The 21,782-nt window shown below is 40.5% G+C and overlaps 1 protein-coding gene across 4 annotated transcripts in view; it reads left to right on the forward strand.

Annotated features, from left to right (window-relative positions):
- Positions 1–21,782, forward strand: part of ZNF385B (zinc finger protein 385B) — a gene marked incomplete at its 5' end in the record, with an annotated part of 556,508 nt that overhangs the window by 417,063 nt on the left and 117,663 nt on the right. For 3 of the 4 annotated variants that reach the window (XM_082261100.1, XM_082261103.1, XM_082261102.1), the window contains one exon: positions 12,931–13,041. The exons of the other annotated variant lie outside the window; for it this stretch is intronic. In XM_082261100.1, coding sequence (XP_082117226.1) covers positions 12,931–13,041 — 111 coding nt within the window. The remainder of the gene's footprint in view (positions 1–12,930; positions 13,042–21,782) is intronic. 4 annotated transcript variants of the gene reach the window in all.

Below are 21,782 nucleotides of genomic sequence, written 5' to 3' on the forward strand. Positions count from 1 at the left end.
AATTCCTTCATCCTCCAGGAACTGGCTGCATACTCTCACCACATGAGGCCAGGCATTGTCGTGCACCAGGAGGAAGCCAGGACCCACTGCACCATTGTAGGTTCTGACAATGGGTCCAAGGATTTCATCCCAATACCTAAGTGCAGTCAGGGTGCTATTGCCTAGCCTGTAGAGGTCTGTGGGTCCCTCCATGGATATGCCTCCCCAGACCATCACTGACCCACCACCAAACCGGTCATGCTGAACAATGTTACCGGCACCATATCATTCTCTACGGCTTCTCCAGACCCTTTAACGTCTGTCACATGTACTCAGAGTAAACCTGCTCTCATCTGTTAAAAACACAGGGCACCAGTGGCAGACCTGCCAATTCTGGTGTTCAGTGGCAAATGCCAATTAGGCTCCACAGTGCTGGGCAGTGAGCACAGGGCCCACTTGAGGATGTTGGGCCTTCAGGCCACCATCATGAAGACTGTTTCTGATTGTTTGGTCAGAGACATTCACACCAGTTGCTCGCTTGAGATCATTTTGTAGGGCTCTGGCAGTGCTTATCCTGTTCCTCTTTGCACAAAGCAGCAGATACCAGTCCTGCTGATGGTTTACGGACTTTCTAGGGCCCTGTCCAGCTCTCCTAGAGTAACTGCCTGTCTTCTGGAATCTCCTCCATGCTCTTGACACTGTGCTGGGAAACATAGCAAACCTTCTGGCAATCGCAGGTATTGATGTGTCATCCTGGAGGAGTTGAAGTGCCTGTACAACCTCTATAGGCGTCAGGTATTGCCTCATGCTCCCAGTAGACAATGACCCTTGCCGAATGCAAAACTAGTGAAAAACAGTCAGAAAAGATGAGTAAGGAAAAAGGTTTCAGTGGCCTCCACCTGTAAAACCATTCCTGTTGTGGAGGTTGTCTCATTGTTGCTCGACTAATGCACCTGTTGTTAATTTAATCAACACCAAAGCCGCTGAAACTGATTAACAACCCCCTCTGCTACCTAACTGACCAGATCAATATCCTAGAGTTTATTTAACTTGATGCTATACTCTGATTAAAAAGTGTTCATTTTGTTTTTTGGAGAAGTGTATATACTGTCTGTAATATATATATATTTTTCATATTATATATAAAAAAAGAATATATATATATATATATATATATATATATATATATACTATGTTGTCAAAAGTATTGGGACACCTGCCTTTACACGCACATGATTTTTAATGGCATGCCGGTCTTAGTCCGTAGGGTTCAATATTGAGTTGGCCCACCCATTGCAGCTTTAACAGCTTCAACTCTTCTGAGAAGGCTGTCCACAAGGTTTAGGAGTGTGACTATGGAACTGTTTGACCATTCTTCCAGAAGTGCATTAGTGAGGTCAAGCACTGATGTCGGAACAAGAAGGCCTGGCTCGCAGTCTCCACTCTAATTCATCCCAAAGGTGTTCTTTTGGGTATCTATAGTGGTATATATATATATATATATATATATATATATATATATATATATATATATATATATATATATATATATATATATTTTTTTTTTTTTTTTTTTTTTTTGAAGATAGCTACTGTTATGTATTGTATATTATTTCTGTGGGGTTTTCTTTAGGGCTTTATAATTTGGTAAAATTTAAACCATGGTACAGATTATAAATTTGTTAATTTAATTTTATTACTAGTGATGAGGGGATTAGTCTTCCTGAAACTACAAATGTCTTGCCACAGCCCACATTGATCTGGTGTTTGCTGCAGTTCACCAATTTATTGAAGGGTGAACCAATCTGTTTTATAAATTGATAATAAATGTTCATGTTAGAGAATGCTTGATGCCAGAGTTAAGGTGCCCTGGCCACATTTGCTGAACTTCGATCAGAAAGTAATTTTCCCACTAAGTGTATATCAAGTACTGTTTATAATTATTGTGCAGGCAATTACCTTATGACTGAGCGGCATCATCTTGATAAGAATGACTATCCAAAGTATTCAAGATGAGTATGCACAGAGGGATCCTTTACCAGTTCACTTAGGTGCCGGCGTATTGGTGAATAATCTGCCCTGCCCAGCAGATCAAAGGACCAGATTCAGGGGATTACTGATGCAGCAAATCCTTGTGAATATCACTCATCACCTGTTATCACACTGTTTTACTGTGTATGTACATATAATGAGACGCGTGATGAGGATGTATGAGCTGTTTTATAAGCCTACAGTTTTAAGTTATTCAGCCAATGAAAGGTAGTGCTTAAAGCTGAACTCTAGGCAGATATAAAAGACACAAATAAATGCAGTTCTGTCATTCATCATTACTTCATTGAACTTCTGTTTTTAAATATAGGCAAGGTAAGTACCTGAATTTGACCAGATGTGAACCTCCTGTAGCCCCATGTACAACAGAGCTCAGAGTGGGAGAGGAAGAAGCAGTGCAAGGGTCCAGTCAATTCATGTGCTGACAATAAGCATGCAGATAGGAGGAGAGAGCAGAGTGACGGAGATCAGCTTATCACTTTGCTGCTTCTTTTTTCGCTGGCCAGCTACAGGCTGTGGGCAGGTCCAAGACAGCCTGGGCTCAAAGGAAATTTGTTTAAAGATGCTGACACTTATTCAGCCTGGAAGACAGAGAACATCTTGTAAAGGGGTACTGAGTGGTTAGCTCCAGATTGAAGGTGAGTATTGCAGTAGTTTTTTTTTTTTTTTTATAGGGCTATTTTTTTTTTTTTTTTAGCTGGGGTTTGAGCATCTGCTTTTGTGGACATTATTTCAGGAGCTTGTGTTGCGCTTATTTCTGCGCGAATGCGCATGTATATGCGCATTTGCATGCACAATACACAATTAATTAATATGTATGCTCATATGTGCGTATTTGCGTGTATTTGCACATACGGGAGCAAAATACTGACCGGGAATGCAGATTTTTCTATTTTTTTTTTTTTTTGTTTACCCAAAAATACACAGCTCTTGTTTACCCGCCTTTGTGTAAAATGGGCCACATTTTAGATCAGTAGAAAAAAAAAAACGGTGCTGAGCTTTTTCAAGCTGCAGTGTCCAAGAGGCCTTAGTGCTGCATATTCCTGCTTCTGTTGATCACCAATAGGGTACAACACTCCACTATTACAAATGGTACACCTATAATTAACTGTAAATTTTACAGTTTTTCAACAATGTTTTTGTAGAAGTGAGGTAGTGATCTCAGGAAAGGGTTACACACATTTACAACAAGGTCTAACGTCAAATTAAACTTTTATGCTGATTGCCTTCTACTGCACTTGAAGTCACTTAAGTTGCCCAGCAGCCTTACAAGTAAAAACTTAATTGAATGAAAAGTTGTTAGTATCTATATGGTTTCAGTGATCACATTACATCCAGCCAATATGTCCTGTTCTGCTATTCAAACTTGGAGTAATCCACCTGAGTGTCAGCCATATTTAAATGTTAATGTGGCACCTTCCTGAATTCTAATAATGACCTAACTACACACAGCTCCCGTGTTTGGGAAACATCGTCATCTGCTCAGAAGGGAATCTTACACTTGAACCCCAGGAGACTTGCACACAGAACTGTTTGTGTTGCTTTGTCTGTTACATCTGCTCGCAGAGTACAGTGGCATTAGGCACGGTGCATTCTTCTCTGTCGTCTCACAGTTACTAGTGGAGAATTATTTCTGGAGGGCTCAAGATTTCTCAAAAATTCCAGACACCAGTTTCTTCATGCTGACTTTTTCCTGGTGGAAGACTAGAGAAGGTACGCAAGGCAAATTATTATTTCCTTCTGTTTTATAATAAGGTGAACCTCTATTCCTGTTAACTTCTACTCTTCGTTTGTTCACCCAGTAAAATGCATTGTAGATGTGTGTTATGCGTTTTTGTATTTTTAAATTTTTTTTCCAGGTTCAGTTTAAAAAGTCTTCCACACACAAGGTTTGAGTGTACATCAGACCATGTGGTTATGTTTTTTTAATGTCAGTTGTTGGCTTCCTGCTTGGTGCTGTGGCTAGCACAGAAGAGTGCCCACTTGTGGGAGCCAATTGAATAGAAGTGTATGCAAAGGCAAAACTTTCTTTCTCTATTGTTGAATAGAGTTGTTGTTGAGAGGTTAGAATGGTGTGGGGCCCCTGAAAGCAGTAGATGTTCTATGGACCATACACAAATTGTCTTTAGATTTTTTCCTTTAGATTTACCAAAACCACTTAATATGAGGTCAAATCTAAACACTTTCAATTTGTATGCTACGTAATTAAAGGCAAATCTAAAGGAAATGTTATGCCTGCCTCCAAAGACGCCCAAAAAATGCCCAAAAAAATGCCTGCAACCACACACCTGGGCGTTTTTGTTGCAGGCGTTTTTTTGGGCATTTTTTGGGCGTCTTTGGAGGCAGGCATAACATCTGAACTTCTGTATAGGGGTATATATACACACACACATATATGTATATATATACACCTACACACATATAGGTGTGAAAGTAGCAGAACCTTATGCCTGCGCTAATGAAATTATTTGCAGGCATAGGGCTCCGCTCCTATCACACCTATATGTTATGTAATAAGGTGAACCTCTATTCCTGTTAACTTCTACTCTTCGTTTGTTCACCCAGTACTATGCATTGTAGATGTGTGTTATGCGTTTTTGTATTTTTCATTTTTTTTTCCAGGTTCAGTTTAAAAAGTCTTCCACACACAAGGTTTGAGTGTACATCAGACCATGTGGTTATGTTTTTTTAATGTCAGTTGTTGGCTTTCTGCTTGGTGCTGTGCCTAGCACAGAAGAGTGCCCACTTGTGGGAGCCAATTGAATAGAAGTGTATGCAAAGGCAAAACTTTCTTTCTGTATTGTTGCTTAGAGTTGTTGTTGAGAGGTTAGAATGGTGTGGGGCCCTGGATTCCTGAAAGCAGTAGATGTTTTATGGACCATACACAAATTGTCTTTAGATTTTTTCCTTTAGATTTACCAAAACCACTTAATATGAGGTCAAATCTAAACACTTTCAATTTGTATGCTACATAGTTAAAGGTAAATCTAAAGGAAATCTAACAACAAAAGTTGTATAGTGTGTATCCAGCTTTAGACAGATCTCAAGCAGTGTTGAGGGAAATATTATACTTAAGCATTTCTTCAAGGAGTAAAAGCCAATGGTTGGCTTTTCTGGGGCGATCATACTGATTATCCCTCAGGATCTTTCCAAGTGTATCAGTCCAATATATGCTTCATACAACAGCACCAAGCCCTAATGAAACAGGATTCCTCCAATTTTATCAGTCCAATACACACTTCATTCAACAGCACCAAACCCTAATGCCGAAGAACCCTTTTAACTCATATAATGAGTTGGCTTTTTATGAAATATATTTGAATAAATTAAAGTTTTAATTAAAATTATTAATAATAATTTTTCATAATAATAATAATAATAATGCATCCTTTACCTGCTTTTGGCCATTTCCTCCTTGTACACATTGGTTTTTAATTCTGTCTGTGTGTCACCTAAGTATATATACTCTCTCTGTTTGTCCTGGTGACCACCATCTCTAGTATTCAAAGAAAGCGATAGTCTACACTATGTCCTTTGCGTTTTTCTGCACAGACTGCACATAAATGGTCAACACAGAGCACATAGAAAACAATTCAACAAGTGAACAAGCCCTAAGTGAAAATCAAAATCGTTTGTTGATAGTAACACATAGGGGTACAGCGCTAAAGTGAAAAAGTGCAAAGATATGGTAATGTGCTAATAAGGTGCCTGCTATATAAATAACAATATCCAAAAAATATTGATATAAAGTGGCAGGTGCTTAATAAAGTGCTGTTAAGCACTTTATTAAGCACCTGTCACTTTATATCAATATTTTTTGGATATTGTTATTTATATAGCAGGCACCTTATTAGCACATTACCATATCTTTGCACTTAGTGTCGGTTCACACTGATCCGACCCAACATCGGGCGACTAATGCCGTCGCCCGTGCACCGCGACTTTGGTGCGGCTTGCAACGACTTCACATAATGGAAGTCAATGCAAGTCGCCCCGACTTTGCAAAAAAAAGAAAAAAAACGGGAACCATTGCACAGCATGGACTGCTACTTGTCAGGCGACCAAGTCGTGAACCGGCAGTTATTCGCTTTAGCGTTGTACCCCTATGTGTTACTATCATCATTTACTTTTTTAGTGAAAAAGTTTTGGTATAGCAGCTCAGTGATCTTTTTATTTTTCAGTAATTATCGATTGCGCTGATTTTTCACCTTGCACAAAATCGTTTGTTGTCACCAGAAACTAGATAGAGGGAAAACCTAATGTGGACACTTGTTCTGGTGGCACCTATTCAAGAGAGTATTTTCCCCACTCTAAAGAGATTTCTTCTCATTTCTTGTTGGTCTTACAGGGTAGGAAGTGAAGGGAAATCTCCCCAATGAGAAACAGATTCATTCCTCACTATTTCCTACATATATACAAATGAAAAAAGTTTATATATATATAGATGTATATCTATATATATATATATATATATATATTATAATAATGTATGTATATATACTTTAATGCTGTGTCATCAATGCCTGCTAGATGTTGCAAGAAACACTCTCTATTTTAAATACATGCAGCATGTAGGGAAGCAGCAAAGACTTTGTTATTAGTTTAAGTTTATTAAGCAATTTCACTCAATATGCCTTTTTGGAGTATAAAGTATAAAGTCTTAATAGTTGTGTTTGCACATTCTAACTTACCCATTCACTATATGAGTGCAGGCCCATCATGTGTACAACCTGAATACCAGAATACCTTTTTTGAATTTCAAATATTTCTTCTCATATTAACTTAAAAAGCAAGTTATTATTTATGCTAATAAGAATTCAATACATAATACCCCGCAAAAAAAAAAAAAAAAAAACAAGGAAAGTTCATGTAGATGGTTTACTAAGTAGTAGAGAAATTTCAGTTAGCACTTAGCTAAGTGATTAATCTGTATTCGGTTCAATCATCCAATCACGTGCAAGTTTTTTCTTATCATTTTCCTTGAGCATGATTGAATATTCAGAGTAAATGTACCCTCATATTATTGCTGTACAGCAGAGGTAGGCAACCTTGGCCCTCCAGCTCTGCTGAAACTACAACTACAACAGCTGGAGTGCCAAGGTTGCCTATCCCTGTTGTACAGTATGCTAGGTGAACGTTCACTACATCTTTAGTAAATGAACCTCAGTTATTCCCCAAATCAGAGATAATTACAAGTACCAGAATTTGGGGAAGTCCCTTAAAATGAAGGATAAATAATGATTATGCATGAGTTTGAGTAATTTACTGTTTGTAGAAATATGTTTGTAATGAATTACGCATACTTTATCTCATTGATAAGTATGTGTTAGATAGAACCTGTATACTTTGTCCACAGCTACACAGATTGGTCCTTCAGCCTTCGACACGTAGAATCAGAAAAGTCTGAATCCTATTGATTCTCTGGGCAGCAAGTGAAGTTTGTATAAGCAGCCAGACATTGATGAATGAGGCTGGCAGTAATCTGTATTTAGGCTACATGTAGGATTACTTCTGCTTCCTGTTAAATGTAGCTACATTTTTTCAAGTGTGTTATCACTAGGCAGGACATGGAAATATTTAAAACAGTGTTCATCACATTTTTGTTCCCTGAAAGCGGTTGTATACTGAAAAAAATAAAAAACCTGCAAGACAAAGGCATAATGAGCTAGTATGCATCGCATACTAGCTCATTATGAAATGCTTACCTTAAAACGAAGCCCCGACACGGACCCCCGGACACCGCTGTGGGAGCTGACATGCTCCCTCGGCATCTCTTCTGTGTTCGGCGGCTCCGGCGCTGTAAATGGCTGGAGCCGCGAGGACATCACTCCCGCGCATGCGCGCAGGAATCATTTTCCGGCAAGTGCCTGGCATGGAACTTTGATGGTCCGCCGGACCTTAAGAGCGCATGCGCCGCTAGCATCAGCGGCTGTATGCAGGGCAAATATCTCCTAAACCGTGCAGGTTCAGGAGATATTAATTGTACCTACAGGTAAGCCTTATTATAGGCTTACCTGTAGGTAAAAGTCACAAAAATGAGTATACTACAGCAAAAAAAAAAAAAATGCTGCAGAAGTGCTCGTTGTTCCCATTGAGTAACAATAAGGTTTTGTTTCTTTCCATGTGCACTCTGGTTTCAATATACTAACTATGAGATGATGCTGCCCACAAAGACCAACAGTGATCACCTGCCTGGTCAGCAGCAATATGAAACTTGTATGCCTAAATATCCCTTCACTCAGAACCAGATTAATATCTGTTGAGGGCCCTGGATAGAATATTGTTTGGGACCTCACCCTTTGAATAGAGAAAAACACAGAAAAAACTAGCAGATTAATAATAGTCACTAGGCTCTCAGTTTCAGCAGTGGTCCTTAGGGGTATTTTTTAGCTGAAATGCTGGTCTGCGGTCCAGACTTCTAAGAAGGCCTTGACAGATCTTTTTCAAGGAGATTGCCTGTTTGGAGCTACCCTGGATGACATCATTAAGGATCTGACAGGGGGAAGAGTACCTTTCTTCCGCAGGCTACTAATGGCAAAGACCCTCATTGTAGACGTGGGCCATCCTTCTCTTCTCAGAGGACGTTTTTTTGTCCCTCAGGGTCGACTGACAAGGGATTAAACCCGTTCAGGGCCTCCTCTGGTGGATCCAAGCAAACTTGGTCTGGCAAGTTGAGAGTGGGCTTATCCAAACCCGTAGACAAGGCTCCTTCTGCATTAAAGTGCGCCTTCACCCATATCGGGGGTGGGATGATGTCTTCTCTGGTTTCCGGACCCGTGGACTTCTCTGGTACAAGACAAGTGGGTACACAAAGTCATAAGGTCCAGCTACAAGATCGAGTTTTGCTCTAACCCCCCCCCCCGACGAGGTTCTTTCCTCCCAACTTGCGCCTGTCCCCGGACCGCTTACAGGGTCTGTTTTGGGTGGTACAAGACCTGTTATTTCAAGGGGTGATTGTCCCAGTTCCGACATCGGAATGTTTTCAGGGTTTTTACTCAAACCTGTTTACAGTTCCTAGGAAGGAAGGCAAGGTGCGTCCAATCCTGGACCTCAAGGCGCTGAACTGCTTTGTGGGGGTGCAGAAGTTCAGAATTGAGTCCATTCGTGCGGTGGTGGCATCCCTACATCAGGGAGATTTTCTTGCCTCCATCGACATCAAGGATGCTTACCTTCACATTCCAATATGTGCCGGTCACCTCCACTTTGCCGTGGGAGAGGAGCATTATCAGTTTGTGCATTACACTTTGGTCTTGCCTCGGGTCTTCACAGAAGTGTTAGCCCCATTGCTGAGTCTCCTACTGCTCTGGTGGAAAACCTGGAAATCACCATACGAACTCTGAGGGAGTTCGACCGGATTCTGAATTTTAAGAAGTCTGCTCTGGTTCTGTCCACAAAGCTGGACTATCTGGGTCTGACTCTGAACTCCGCCTTAGCCAGAGTGCTCCTTCCTCTGGACAAACTACAGAAATTGCAGGCTGGGATTTGTCTCCTGCTGTCCAGCAGGTGGTTATCCCTCCGTACTTACATGCCTGATGATGTCTACCTTCGAGGTGGTTCAGTTTGCACAGTTCCATACGAGGTCCCTTCAAAGGGAGATTCTGGCCAAATGGGACAAGACTCTGCAGTCTTTGGACAATCAGATCTGGCTGAGCGGGGGAACGAAAGAGTCCCTGATGTAGTGGCTTTGTTCTCTGGCTCTTGGCAAATTGCTCCTCCCCTTGTATTGGACAGTGGTCACCATGGATGACAGCCTGTCCGGCTGGGGAGGCGCCCTATGCAAAAATTCTGCCCAGGGGATCTGGACACTGGAAGAGTCCAGCCTACCAATAAATGTCTTGGAACTCTGAGCGATCAGACTGTGTCTGGAACATTGGACGGTTCGACTTCAGGGATGTCCAGTGAGCATTCAATGGGACAGTGTCACGGCCGTGGCTCATGTCAATCACCAGGGGGCACAAGAAGTGTCCTGGTGGCTCTGGAGGTAGCCGGCATTCTAAGGTGGGCAGAATGGTTTGTTCCAGCCCTCTCCGCCATACACATTCCCAGGGTGGAAAACTGTCAGGCAGATTACCTCAGTCAAGGGCATTGGACCAAGGGGAGTGGTCCCTTCATCAAGAGGTGTTTTATCAGTTGTGTCTACTCTCCGGTGGGGCATTCCTGAGGTGGATTTGTTGGTGTCCCGTCTCAAAAGAAAGATACAGAGGTTTGTGGGTTGATCACGGGAACTTCTGGGGGATGCCACAGACGCGCTGGTGGCCCCGTGGGGTCAGTGTCGTCTGATTTTCACCTTTCCTCCTCTCAGGCTTCTGCAAAGGCTTCTATGCAGGATTGAGGCCGAAGGGATTCCAGTCATCTTAGTGGCCCCGGATCGGCCTGGTCTTGGTATGCCGATCTGGTGAGGCTGGTCACCGACATTCCTTGGAAGCTTCCTCTCAGGGGGGATCTGCTGTCCCAAGGACCAATCTTCCATCCTGCTTTGACGGCTTGGCTGTTGAACGCTAGGTGCTGATGAATAGGTATTTTTCTGAGTCTGAGATTCCAACGCTGTTAAAAGCTAGGAAATATACTTCTAGGAAGATCTAACATCGCACGTGGAAGACGTTCATTGTGTGGTGTGAGTCTCTCGGGGCTCATCCTCATTCTTTTTCGGTGGCTCGAATTTTGACCTTCCTTCAACAGGGGGTTGAGCAGAAACTGGCCTTGAGTACTATCAAGGGCCAGGTGTCAGCCTTAGTGGTCTTCTTTCAATGGCCCTTGGCCACACACTCCCTGGTGTGTACTTTTCTTCAGGGACTTCGGCACTTGGCTCCTCCAGTGCGCTCTCCGTTACTGCCTTTGGACCTCCCTCAGAAGCCTCCCTTTGAGAATCTTTGGGATATTCCCCTGCTTACGCTGTCTCAAAAGGTGGCCTTTTTGGTGGCTATCACCTCTGCGTGCAGGGTGTTGGAATAGGTGGCGTTATCCTGTCTTTCACCTTACTTGGTGGTTCACAGAGATAAGGTGGTTCTTCACCCTTGTCCATCATTCCTTCCAAAGGTTGTCTCTGATTTTTCATTTGAATGAAGACATTGTGTTGCCTTCCCTGTGTTCCAGGCCGAAATATCCGAGGGAAATTGCTTTGCATGCCTTGGATGTGGTCCGGGCGATTAGGGTGTACCTGGCAGCTAGGGAGTCTTTTAGGAAATCAGATTCACTATTTGTGCTCACGGATGGGCCTCGGAAAGGGTTGTCCACTTCCTCTGCGACCATTTCCGGATGAATTAGACAGACGGTGATTTAGGCCTATTCCATCAAGGGCCAGGTTCCTCCTCTTCCTGTCAAGGCACACTCTACTCGGATGCTCAATGCCTCCTGGGCCTTCCGTCATCAGGCATCAGTGATGCAGGTTTGCATGGCGGCCACCTGGTTGTCAGTGCACACTTTCACAAAGTTCTATAAAGGGGATGTGTTTGCATCTGCAGGTGCTTCTTTTGGCCGCAAGGTTTTGCAGGCTGCTGTTTAGAGGACCTGGTCCTCTTTGAGGGTTTATTGTTTTTTCAGGTGAGCTCCAGTTGTTTTGGTTGAGCTCCTGTTTACCTGGTTGGCTATAGTTACCCTTGGGAGTTACTTTTTTGCTGTTCCCACACCTCGTGTTTAACACTGCTTTGGGACGTCCCAATGGTGAGGAAGATTAGTAGCTGTGTCTGTCAATGAACGAAAGAGAAAATGGGATTTTTCACTTACCGTAAAATCCATTTCTCTGATGTTCATTGACACAGCACCCACCCCTCTGTGGAGTTGTAATTCTTCTGACACTGCTTGTAACAAAAGTAAGTACCTATAGCAGAGAGAGGAAGCATACCCCCTGGGACTGTCCATAGGCGTAGCCAGACTTTTTTTCTGCCTAGTGTCCTACTCCTGTAGGGGGCAGTATAACCCAATGGTTAACAAGATCAGGAGCTGTGTCTGTCAATGAACATCAGAGAAATTGATTTTACGGTAAGTCAAAAAACACATTTTACTAGCAGAGTAAGAAAGGGTTAAAACCTCTGTCAGGAATGTATTGGTGTATGTCTTTATGAATGAGATTTCATCTCACTTCCTGTACATGTGACAGGTAGTCACATGGAAAAAGAAGAGAAATTCCTTTTGGTGGTACAAATACAACAGTCTCAAATGGGACACAGACATCACTTTATACTATTCCTGCTCTATCCAAAACTAAAAAAAATCGGAATTTGTATTTCAAATTATATATACAAAAAATTACCAAGAATTAAATAAAATAATATATAATAATATATATACAGTAATATTATTGTATTTTTTCCTAAGTAATTGCCTACTTTTGTGAGACAAAGAAATATACACTCAAAGAATTTTTGCGACAGTGAGAATGGAAAGTCAGCTTGCTAAATTGCTTGATTTCCTCATGATGGACTTGTATATGTATGCATGGCTCTGAACTCGGTCTTATAGTGGATTTCTTGTGTTTTAATATATCTGGGAAACAAATGCTTGTGGGATTAATGAAAAAGCTAGCAAACTTATGGCGTTAGTAAATCAGGGCCATGGAATGCTGTGCCAATGAGAACATTTTGTAAACAACTGTAGGTAACCATAGACATCAGTATACAGGCATGGCAAACATTAGAACTTGAATTGTTCTCAATGCACACAGTGCAAAAATTGAAATAGTGTGCAAACAGGACAAGGGAAGCAATTAATTCTTCATTATGAAAGTTCTCTGGCTGGATTGATAAAAACCAGTGTTGCCAAAAAACGGTTAAGCAAACATAGTGAACCATTCACAGCTCCGTTTCAGTTTAAAAAAGTAGTTTAATAAAAAGATGATTTATTTACATTATCTCATTGTAAGCTATAGCATATTTATGTGCTCATATTTACCTATTTTTATTTTAGATGGACCCAGTACAAAAAGCTGTGATTAACCATACCTTTGGCGTTTCCATTCCACCAAAGAAAAAGCAAGTTATTTCTTGCAACGTTTGCCAGCTTCGATTTAATTCTGATGTAAGTATCAATAATAATTGTGCTAACTGAGGAAAGTGTCCTGCAAACATTATACCTCTGCATTAAATGCTCAAACTGTTTAATCAAAATTCTTTCTAGGGTAGAACATAATTTTTTGGCAAATAAATATCTTCATCATATTTATGGCTGCTCTTACATTCTCTTAAGTAACGATATTTAGGGTTACATGCTCTGTGGCTACTCACATTTTGCATTGAATTTCAGAATTAAGGGGCCATACATAGACAAAAGCCCTAGGCCATGGGGTAAGACCTTGCACAAGTACCAAAAGAGAACACGGTGTTTGTCCCTGGCATTCCCGGAGTGGTTCTAATTTCTTATTGTATAAATGCCGGTTCACACTATAGCCATGTCAGACATTGCCATGTCTGTGCAATGCAAACTCAGCCATACAGATTGTATGGCTGAATTCCCATCACATTCGGACCAAAGTCATGCAGGACCCTTTTTTTTGGTCCGCAACAGAATCGGATCACATGGGTGTTCACACCTATGTGATCCGATTCCTGTCCGAATTGACAGTTCGCACTGTCATATGCGATCTAATCTGGGGGTGTCAATAACTTTGTATTGACACTTCCAGCAGTTTGCATATGGCAGTGTGAACTGCCTGCTAGTCGGGTGCGATGCGGGAACTCACAGTGGATTTGCAGGGTTCCCACATCACACCAGTGTAAACCGGCACAAAGAGTTGTATTTGATTACTTGGCTCAATATATATTGGCTTTTAGAGAATTGTCTTTGTTCTCATTGGATTTTGTAAATAATGTAGTGTTCTGTCTGGTACACACTGTAAAACATTGAGGTGCTTGCTGCACTAACTATGCTATGTAGTACAGTGATCTCCCGGCTGTGCTGATCAGATGCCGACCAGCTTCTGATTTTTTGAATGTACACACTGGCCGAATGTTGGCCGGTTATTTTTGAACTAGCCAATACCGGCCGATATTCAGCCTTAAGAATGTGTTGATATGCTGTTCTCATTCCTGTTAATATTTCTCAACCAAATGCATTACAGTACAGAGTGATACTTGTTTTTTTCTAGAAAAGCTGTAGGTTGGAAACTACTTACTGACTCATTTGATCTTTGAGGTTTAGTTTAATCAACATGTCACACTAGTGATTTTGCTGGTAGCAGCCTCATCTCTATAGCAACAGAATTGCGAAGAGTCAGCTAACCTCCGTTGGCATCAATCTCTTACTTTCTGACTTACCAAGGTGTCTCTCTGCCACTGAACCCTTAGTTGCTAGAGATAACAACTGAGATTCTGCCACAATTCAGATAGTGAAAGAGCAATATCCATTTGGAAGTTGTAGTTGCTTTCAATATTTCTGCCCCTGGTAGGGTGTTACTAACAGCAGAATAACCAATGTGACACCCCTTATGACCACATTGCTGACAGTCATTCCTATTGATAATTGACTGAATTATTTTTAGTTTCCGTGGGGTTATTTTATTTTGGGAAAAAGATGCTTCAGATAAGCAAATTAGCGGTCATTTTTTTGTCTGCCTTTTATATTTCTGATATATTTTCTGCTTCTATATGATGATTTTATCATAAAAGCTTTTATGGGGAATAATATGCTTTGGTACTTGGACATTTCACAGACAATACAGATATGTCAGCCTTTGTTTGTCTGTCGATTCAGTTAATAATTAACTCTAGGCAAACAGCCAACTATACTATTAAAATTAATAATAATAATAATGAAAAAGGTGTTGCGCTATCAATATAAAGTGCATAAATGCAATCAAGTAAGAAATTCATATACATCAAAAATTGTAAATAAGAATGTTTTAAAAAAACATTTATAAATAATGCAGTAAAGTCCATCAGAAAAAAAAAAGAAGAGAAGTGCTCTTGTGCAAAAAGTTCATTTATACTAGTGTATACTTTGTATCAACAAAAATCTATATTTCAGTGTGGATAGCAAAATCTTCAAACCCAAAAGTGTACACCCAACTCTCAAGCCGTTTACCAGCTACTTTGACCCCAAGATGGGGGTCTGGCTGCACTTTATCCCAGTATCTCTATGAGATGGATATCGGGAGCCAAGATTCCAGAATGGGTTACCATACAACCAGGATGTTCAACAGTGGGCTCAGCTACTCTGACCACAAGATGAGGTTCTGGCTGCACTTTATCCCAGTATCTCCATGGGATGGGTGGATATCAGGAGCCAAGATTCCAGGATGGGTAACCCATCCTAGAATCTTGGCTTCTGATATCCATCAATCCAATGGGGATACTGGGATAAAGTGCAGCAAGACCCTCATCTTGGGGTCAGAGTAGCTAGTAAGTGGCTTGAGAGTTGGGTGTGCACTTTTGGGTGTGAAAATTATGCTATACACACTGAAATTTGGATTTTTGTTGATACACAAGTATAAATTAACTTTTTGCACAAGAGCACTTCTCTTTTTTCTGATGGACTTTACTGGATTATTTATGAATGTTTTTTAACACGTTCTTATTCACAGTTTTTGATATATATATGAATTTCTTACTTGATTACATGTATGCACTTTATATTAATAGTGCAGCACATTTTTCATTGTTATTATTATTATGTATAACTTTTATGTGGACATTTTGTGAGTGCAGCTGTCACTGAGAAATTATTCTTTTTTACTATTTGGTGACACTTTTGACGCAAATTATTTTTTAGTATACTTTTAAAATACACCTTTAATCTTCAATCTTATGCGTTCGGTAATTGGGGTACACTTTCATAGATCTCCTGAACTAGCTTTATTCCAGAAACTGGAGGTTCCAAAGAACACTAAACGGTTTATTCTGTATAAGCCTTTAGCATCCAGGATAACTAATGCAAAATACTGGCAGCCTGTGGTACTGCTTGAATAAGTCAAATGCAAGCTTAACTAGATTATGGTTAACAATAAACTTACCGGTACCCTCCAAAACAACAATACAACATTTGACAAGACGGGGGATCCATGTATTAGATATTTATCAACTAGTGAATCCTGGGGTGGTTCTCCTCTCTTTCTTTGCCGATACAAGCAACACTTTCCCTTATCTTCTCTTTACTTGTTTTTTTATGCTACGCTTTCATGTATCCTGAATAGGCTGACGAAGCTCCCCTTATTATTCCCAATACGGATGCTTACATTGCCTACTTGGAACCACATTAGGAAGTAAATCTTCCACTAATTTAACCAGTATGAAATATATTAATATATTCCTGTGCTTAGAAATCCATCTAAAATCTCTATGACAAGAGAAATGTAGACCTAGTGGAAAATTAGTTCTACATTTTTGAAGTTATACTGGTTTCAATTTTATATGATTATTTTTATATATGTTTTCAATTATACTTATACTTGCTGTGGATGCTGTTTTTTGGCAAACAGGGAAATAAAAGCAGGAGAAGCACTTCTAAGTATAGCATCTTAAAAACATTTATTACCGCACTAAAAAAGGGGCCACTCACATTTTCGGACAAAAGTGTAAGGCTCATAATCCTGGTGAACATCAGCTGCCCAAGAGCGCCCAGGATCCGCAGGCAGGAAGGCTGACACAAGCTGGGAGGGGAAGAGTGTAGAGTGGCCAGAATTCTCCTGTATTGCAGCTTTTATTTACTTTTATTTCCTTGTTTGGCATGTAGAGTTGGCTTCTACTCTTGGATGAGCTTGCCCTAAGTGTATCTCTATCACAATGTGGTCTTCTTAAAAATCCTTTATGTTGAGGCTATCGTTCACTTCAGTGCAACTGCAATACCTCTCCTGCTGTTTTGTATTTGAGAGATTTTGTATGTACTTTATTTTTTATTCTCCAAATAATCGGAAAAATTTGAAAAAAAAGAATATTGATATCTAAAATACACCTTTAGAAGGTGTTTTACTCACAAAAGGATTAGCATTTCTGTTCATCCAGTCCCAAGATACAGCCCACTCTATCAAAACAGCAGAGCCAGGTTGTGACCTGACTTTTCTCTTCTGCAGTCCAGCAATACATCCTTGTTTCCCTACCTGCCCCAGCTTAGGACCGGAATGTGACTTAGCTCTCTTCTCCTAGCAGCATGCTACTTGCCAACTCATATGCACTGCAACAAAACTGGCTAGCCCTTAGCACTGCTCCTCCTGTCCAAGTCGAAGTGCTGCTTTACAGGAGATTGCAAGAGGATGATTCCAAGTTAAAGTGGAATTCCAAAGAAAGGAAAAATGTTCCCTTGCAGTGGGACTGCAAGGGTTAAATGCCCAGGCACACCTATTTCATCCTACTACAGAGTTCTGTGCTCAGGCATGAATTTCACTCACACTGAAGTGAACTATTCCAGACCACAAGTAAACTGTGCCTGGGACTACCTCTTCCAAGTGGTCCTGGGCATGGTATGCTTAACCATTCTCGAGCATGGTTTGGAACACTCACACTACACAAACACACTGGACCAAAGGGGATGATCCGTGTCTATGTATGGTTAAAACTTCCAGTGTGATGGAAACCTCATTTACCCAATTCTTCTGCTCCCACAGGCTCTTCCAGTCTGAAAGATCTGTCCCCGCAGCATCTTCATCCCTTTGCTCTGGAGGCCCTCTGATGTCATCAAGTCTTGTGCAGAACCCATAACCCTGCACTGGACATGAGGACATTGACGGAAAGTCCACTGCCAGAGCATAGGGGAGTGAAACAGAGTGCTATCTACTAAGGGAATGTAGAATCGGGAAAGAAAAACTGCTTTTTGTAGCCCTCTAGACCAACACAAGCATTTAACTCTTGAAGAGAGGGAGCAGCTCCACTGCAAAAGAGCATTTTTCCCCATCAGTGAACATCTAAATGCTTTTTTTCTTTAGATCTGCCTGGAGTTCAGTTTTAAATGACAAATAAGGGCTGTGGTTTCTCTCCCTACAAAATATAAAGTATTTGTTTTATATAGATTCGATCTAAGCCCTTTACAAATACAGCACCTACAAGTTGGCACACAGTTCGGTTTTGTACTTGGGAAACTTGTAACCCTTATATGTAAAAAATATATATTTTTTTTCAGCTCCAGTGTAATAAAATGCTACTACACAAAAACATTGAAGTTCCATTCAAGTCCTTACTTGGTGTTGCGACTATGTTCAGACTGTTGTGTCAAAGACCGTAGTGTTTGGCAAGCGGAGTAGATGCATTAGGCTGGGTTTATCAGCTGTTTATACTAATGCCAGTTTATAGGCGCGCCCCAGTGACTATGCCAATATTTATCCTGTCAGCTCTACCAAATGATCTTAGATCTAATAAGGATTATTCTTAATAGCATAAGGAATCTGTGTTTCCATTGTCACAGATACTCCACGACCATGCATGTAAAATTCCATTTAAAATGCCATTTGTTTTGCCAGTTAAATAAAAAAAGCAGAACATTGTAATGAAAGGTAGAAAGTACAGTTTGGTACCTATTGATTGTAATGCATAATAGTCATTTGATGTTTTGACACGCAGCCAAGTGTCTTACTGTCTGCATGTTATGTGTATTAGCTTTCGGATGAAAGCATGCTAGATTAAAAGATGTTTGAGGCTTCAGACATCCTTAATTAAATCTAATTTACATAATGATATATTTACCGCAAGAAGAGTAAGAACCAGCCTGAATTTTAGGGATTTACCCCAAAGACCATTTGTACTTTTTCATCTATCGCCCTCAATCTTTAGGCCACAAAATACCATTCAATGGTTACTGGACATTTTTAACCAGAGGTCATTGATACCTAGGTGTCCAGACCAAATTTAGCAGTCTTGTTTCACTTTATAGTTGCTCTATGACTAATTTGCCTGTCTAAAAATGCTTACATTTTTATTTGAGCGTAAAAGGGATTTATTTGATCACATGCTCAGATTTTTATGACATAAATTTGGTTTTTGTAATTTTAAAGTTTAATTCTAAAGCCTAGAGGTTTTTTATTGTCATGCATGGCAACCTCCTATGATTATGTGTGCTTAGAGGAAACGGGTTTGGAACGTCATTCATGCCATCTACTTCTGTATTACATGCCTAAATTCATTGGTTGCTTGTAAGTGTTTTTTTGGCTTTTATATTATAATAAAGTCGAGCAGTTTTACACTATGTCAGTCTTATCTGGCTTCCTCCATGTACAATTGTGAGAGATTTATGGCTTTCGTTGTGATACTATGGCTACCTTCCTGATATCCGGTGTTCCAGCCTTTGTATTGGAAGTATACAGCAATACCAGCCCGTATGGCCCATATACTATATAGTATCTTGGGTCCATACTCTCCGGTGAGCGCAATTTATTGATCTTTGGTGTGGGGTCCCCTGGCACGGTTGAATATCACTTTTGTATTTGGGTGCACACCTATCATCACTACCTGGGACTCTCTTTATGAACTTTTTTCAGTGGCTACACTTGATCACCTCATATTTCATTTGATCATATATCATTTATTTGATTTGTGTATTCATGTATGGTCACATGATGTTTGTTATTTTGGTTTAGCGCTGCAATTTTCAATTTTTTCCATTTTTTCACTCTGCAGTGTAGTTGAACATCATGGGGAAATGTAGTTCCAAAACTTCTGGGGTGCCAAGGTTCGCCATCACTGCTGTAGAGGAACTGCTCTTGCAAAGTGCACAGTCTTTTTGCCTTTTGCAAATTGCCCCCTATGCGTAGCATGTAGTATTGTGCTGCATTGCAATAAAATGTATGCCTATGTCATTTTATTACATGACACACCAGCCCGTTGTGTCAGCAAGGATTTTTGGCCTATCTTTGCATTGGGATTTCGTTGGGCAATGCTGTTTCGTTTTTAGCATAGTTTTTTTTAGAAGCACTGATTTATTACATGCAGCATAAACGCCAGTACCAAATATTTATTGGTGACAAAAAAATTCTTACAGTTTACTATGCTGATAAAGAATGTGATAAAAACTTACTTCTGATACTTCTGTTCCAGAAACAACTTTCAAAAGTGAACTATTGTTACGTGCCTTTACAGATATTCGGTTGCACCTCACTACGGTTTTTGCAAGTGTGCATTATCTTTATTCAATGGAGGTCACATAGGACTCCGGTATGTGGGCACTAAGCTCTTAATTCACTCATAAATATTTCAACATTTTATAGCAATTGCTTTTGATACGTTTTAAAAATTGGCTCAACTGTCAATTACGACAAACTACAATGTTACATTATGCATCAGCGACTAAAGGAAATAAATATAGGTTACCTATTACGAAGGAAAGAGAATCTCTTTATCCCAAGAAGAGAGATCGACTCATAGAGAAGAAATCGGCATTCTGCCTCAATGTGTCATCGTGAATGAATCACCTCACAAGTTGGTATTCATTATAAATCTGAACCACTAAATTATTCATTAGTATTGTAGAGCTCATCTTATGACCCTATCTAACACATTTATTACATTTTACATAAAGCCCTGAAACTATGACACACATAATGGCTTTCTGAGATGATTTTAAGTTTGGTTTGAACGAATGATGGAAGCACAGTGAAGCCAATTACGACAATGATTACTGCAGACTGTCAGCAGAGCTGTCTGTATGGCTCTCAGAGGGGATCTTGTGTATATGAATATTGTAAGTTTGCTATAATAAATACGCCACTTTTCAGTTGTCTGAACGAAATGAACGAAACATTTACAGTAGGCAACTGGATAAAATTGTTTTAAAATTCTCCCTATGTATTTTTTCGAACTTGCAGGTCTCCCAACATTCCTAGAATCATTTACTTACCAGCATGCTTGTCTCAGTCCCCGGGACACTGTCACCCCTGCCCTTGGCCCACACTTGATATGCCCGCCTTTTGAGGTTGTCTTGCCCAGATCACACCCGCTTTCCTTGTGGCCCTGCCCAGATCACGCCTACTTTTTGGACTGTTCTGCCCTTAATGATGTACGAATAATTCACTTGTGGTTATGATTTTCTCATCACCCAATACCGTTTTTGAGTCACAGTGCATGCTCAGTTACTCAAATAAGGGTGATCCTGTGATCTCAGGACAAAACCCGAAACACAGCATCATTGTGATAGGGAAGAGTCAATTCCAGGCTGTTGGCATCTATGGAATTAAAATCAAGACACTGCACATGCTCGCTTCATCTTTGTTTCATCTTTGTTTCTTTCTTTAGTTCCAACACCACCTTAATCTGCTATTTGGACACATTTGGCAGCATTTGAGTGTGCCTGTTTTCAGCAATTCCCTTCCCTTTGGCCTCATTCACACTGGTCTACTAATCCATACAACTGCACAAAGCATGGAAGTCACAGGTGTACAGTTCATTGACCTGGATGGAACAAGAAAGTACATACAGGCATACCCCACTTTTAAGTACACAATGGGACCAGAGCATGTATTTAAAACAAGAATGTACTTAAAGTGAAGCAGTGTCATTTTTCACTTCTCAATGCATGTAAACACATAGCTCTATGGGAAATCTTGGTCAGCTTGACATGGCACTGCACATGGCTTTAACATTTAACATTGGCGTCTATAGGAAATCTTGCTCAAATTGACATTGCACAATTCCCGAACCATAAATTACAGGGGAACCAAACTTGGGGAGCACGTTAAGGGGACTCAGGACTAAGACATGGTAGATTACCTAGGCAAGCTGGCCAACCCCAAAATCAGATATGTTTTAGTCCTGGGTTCCCTCTGGGTGCTCCCCAAGTTTGGTGTCCCTGTCACTTATGGTCCGGGAGCAGTGCCATGTCAAACTAACCAAGATTTCCCATAGACA

This window comes from Pelophylax lessonae (assembly GCF_965119305.1).
Source record: "Pelophylax lessonae genome assembly, chromosome: 6".
Taxonomy (NCBI): Eukaryota; Metazoa; Chordata; class Amphibia; order Anura; family Ranidae; genus Pelophylax; species Pelophylax lessonae.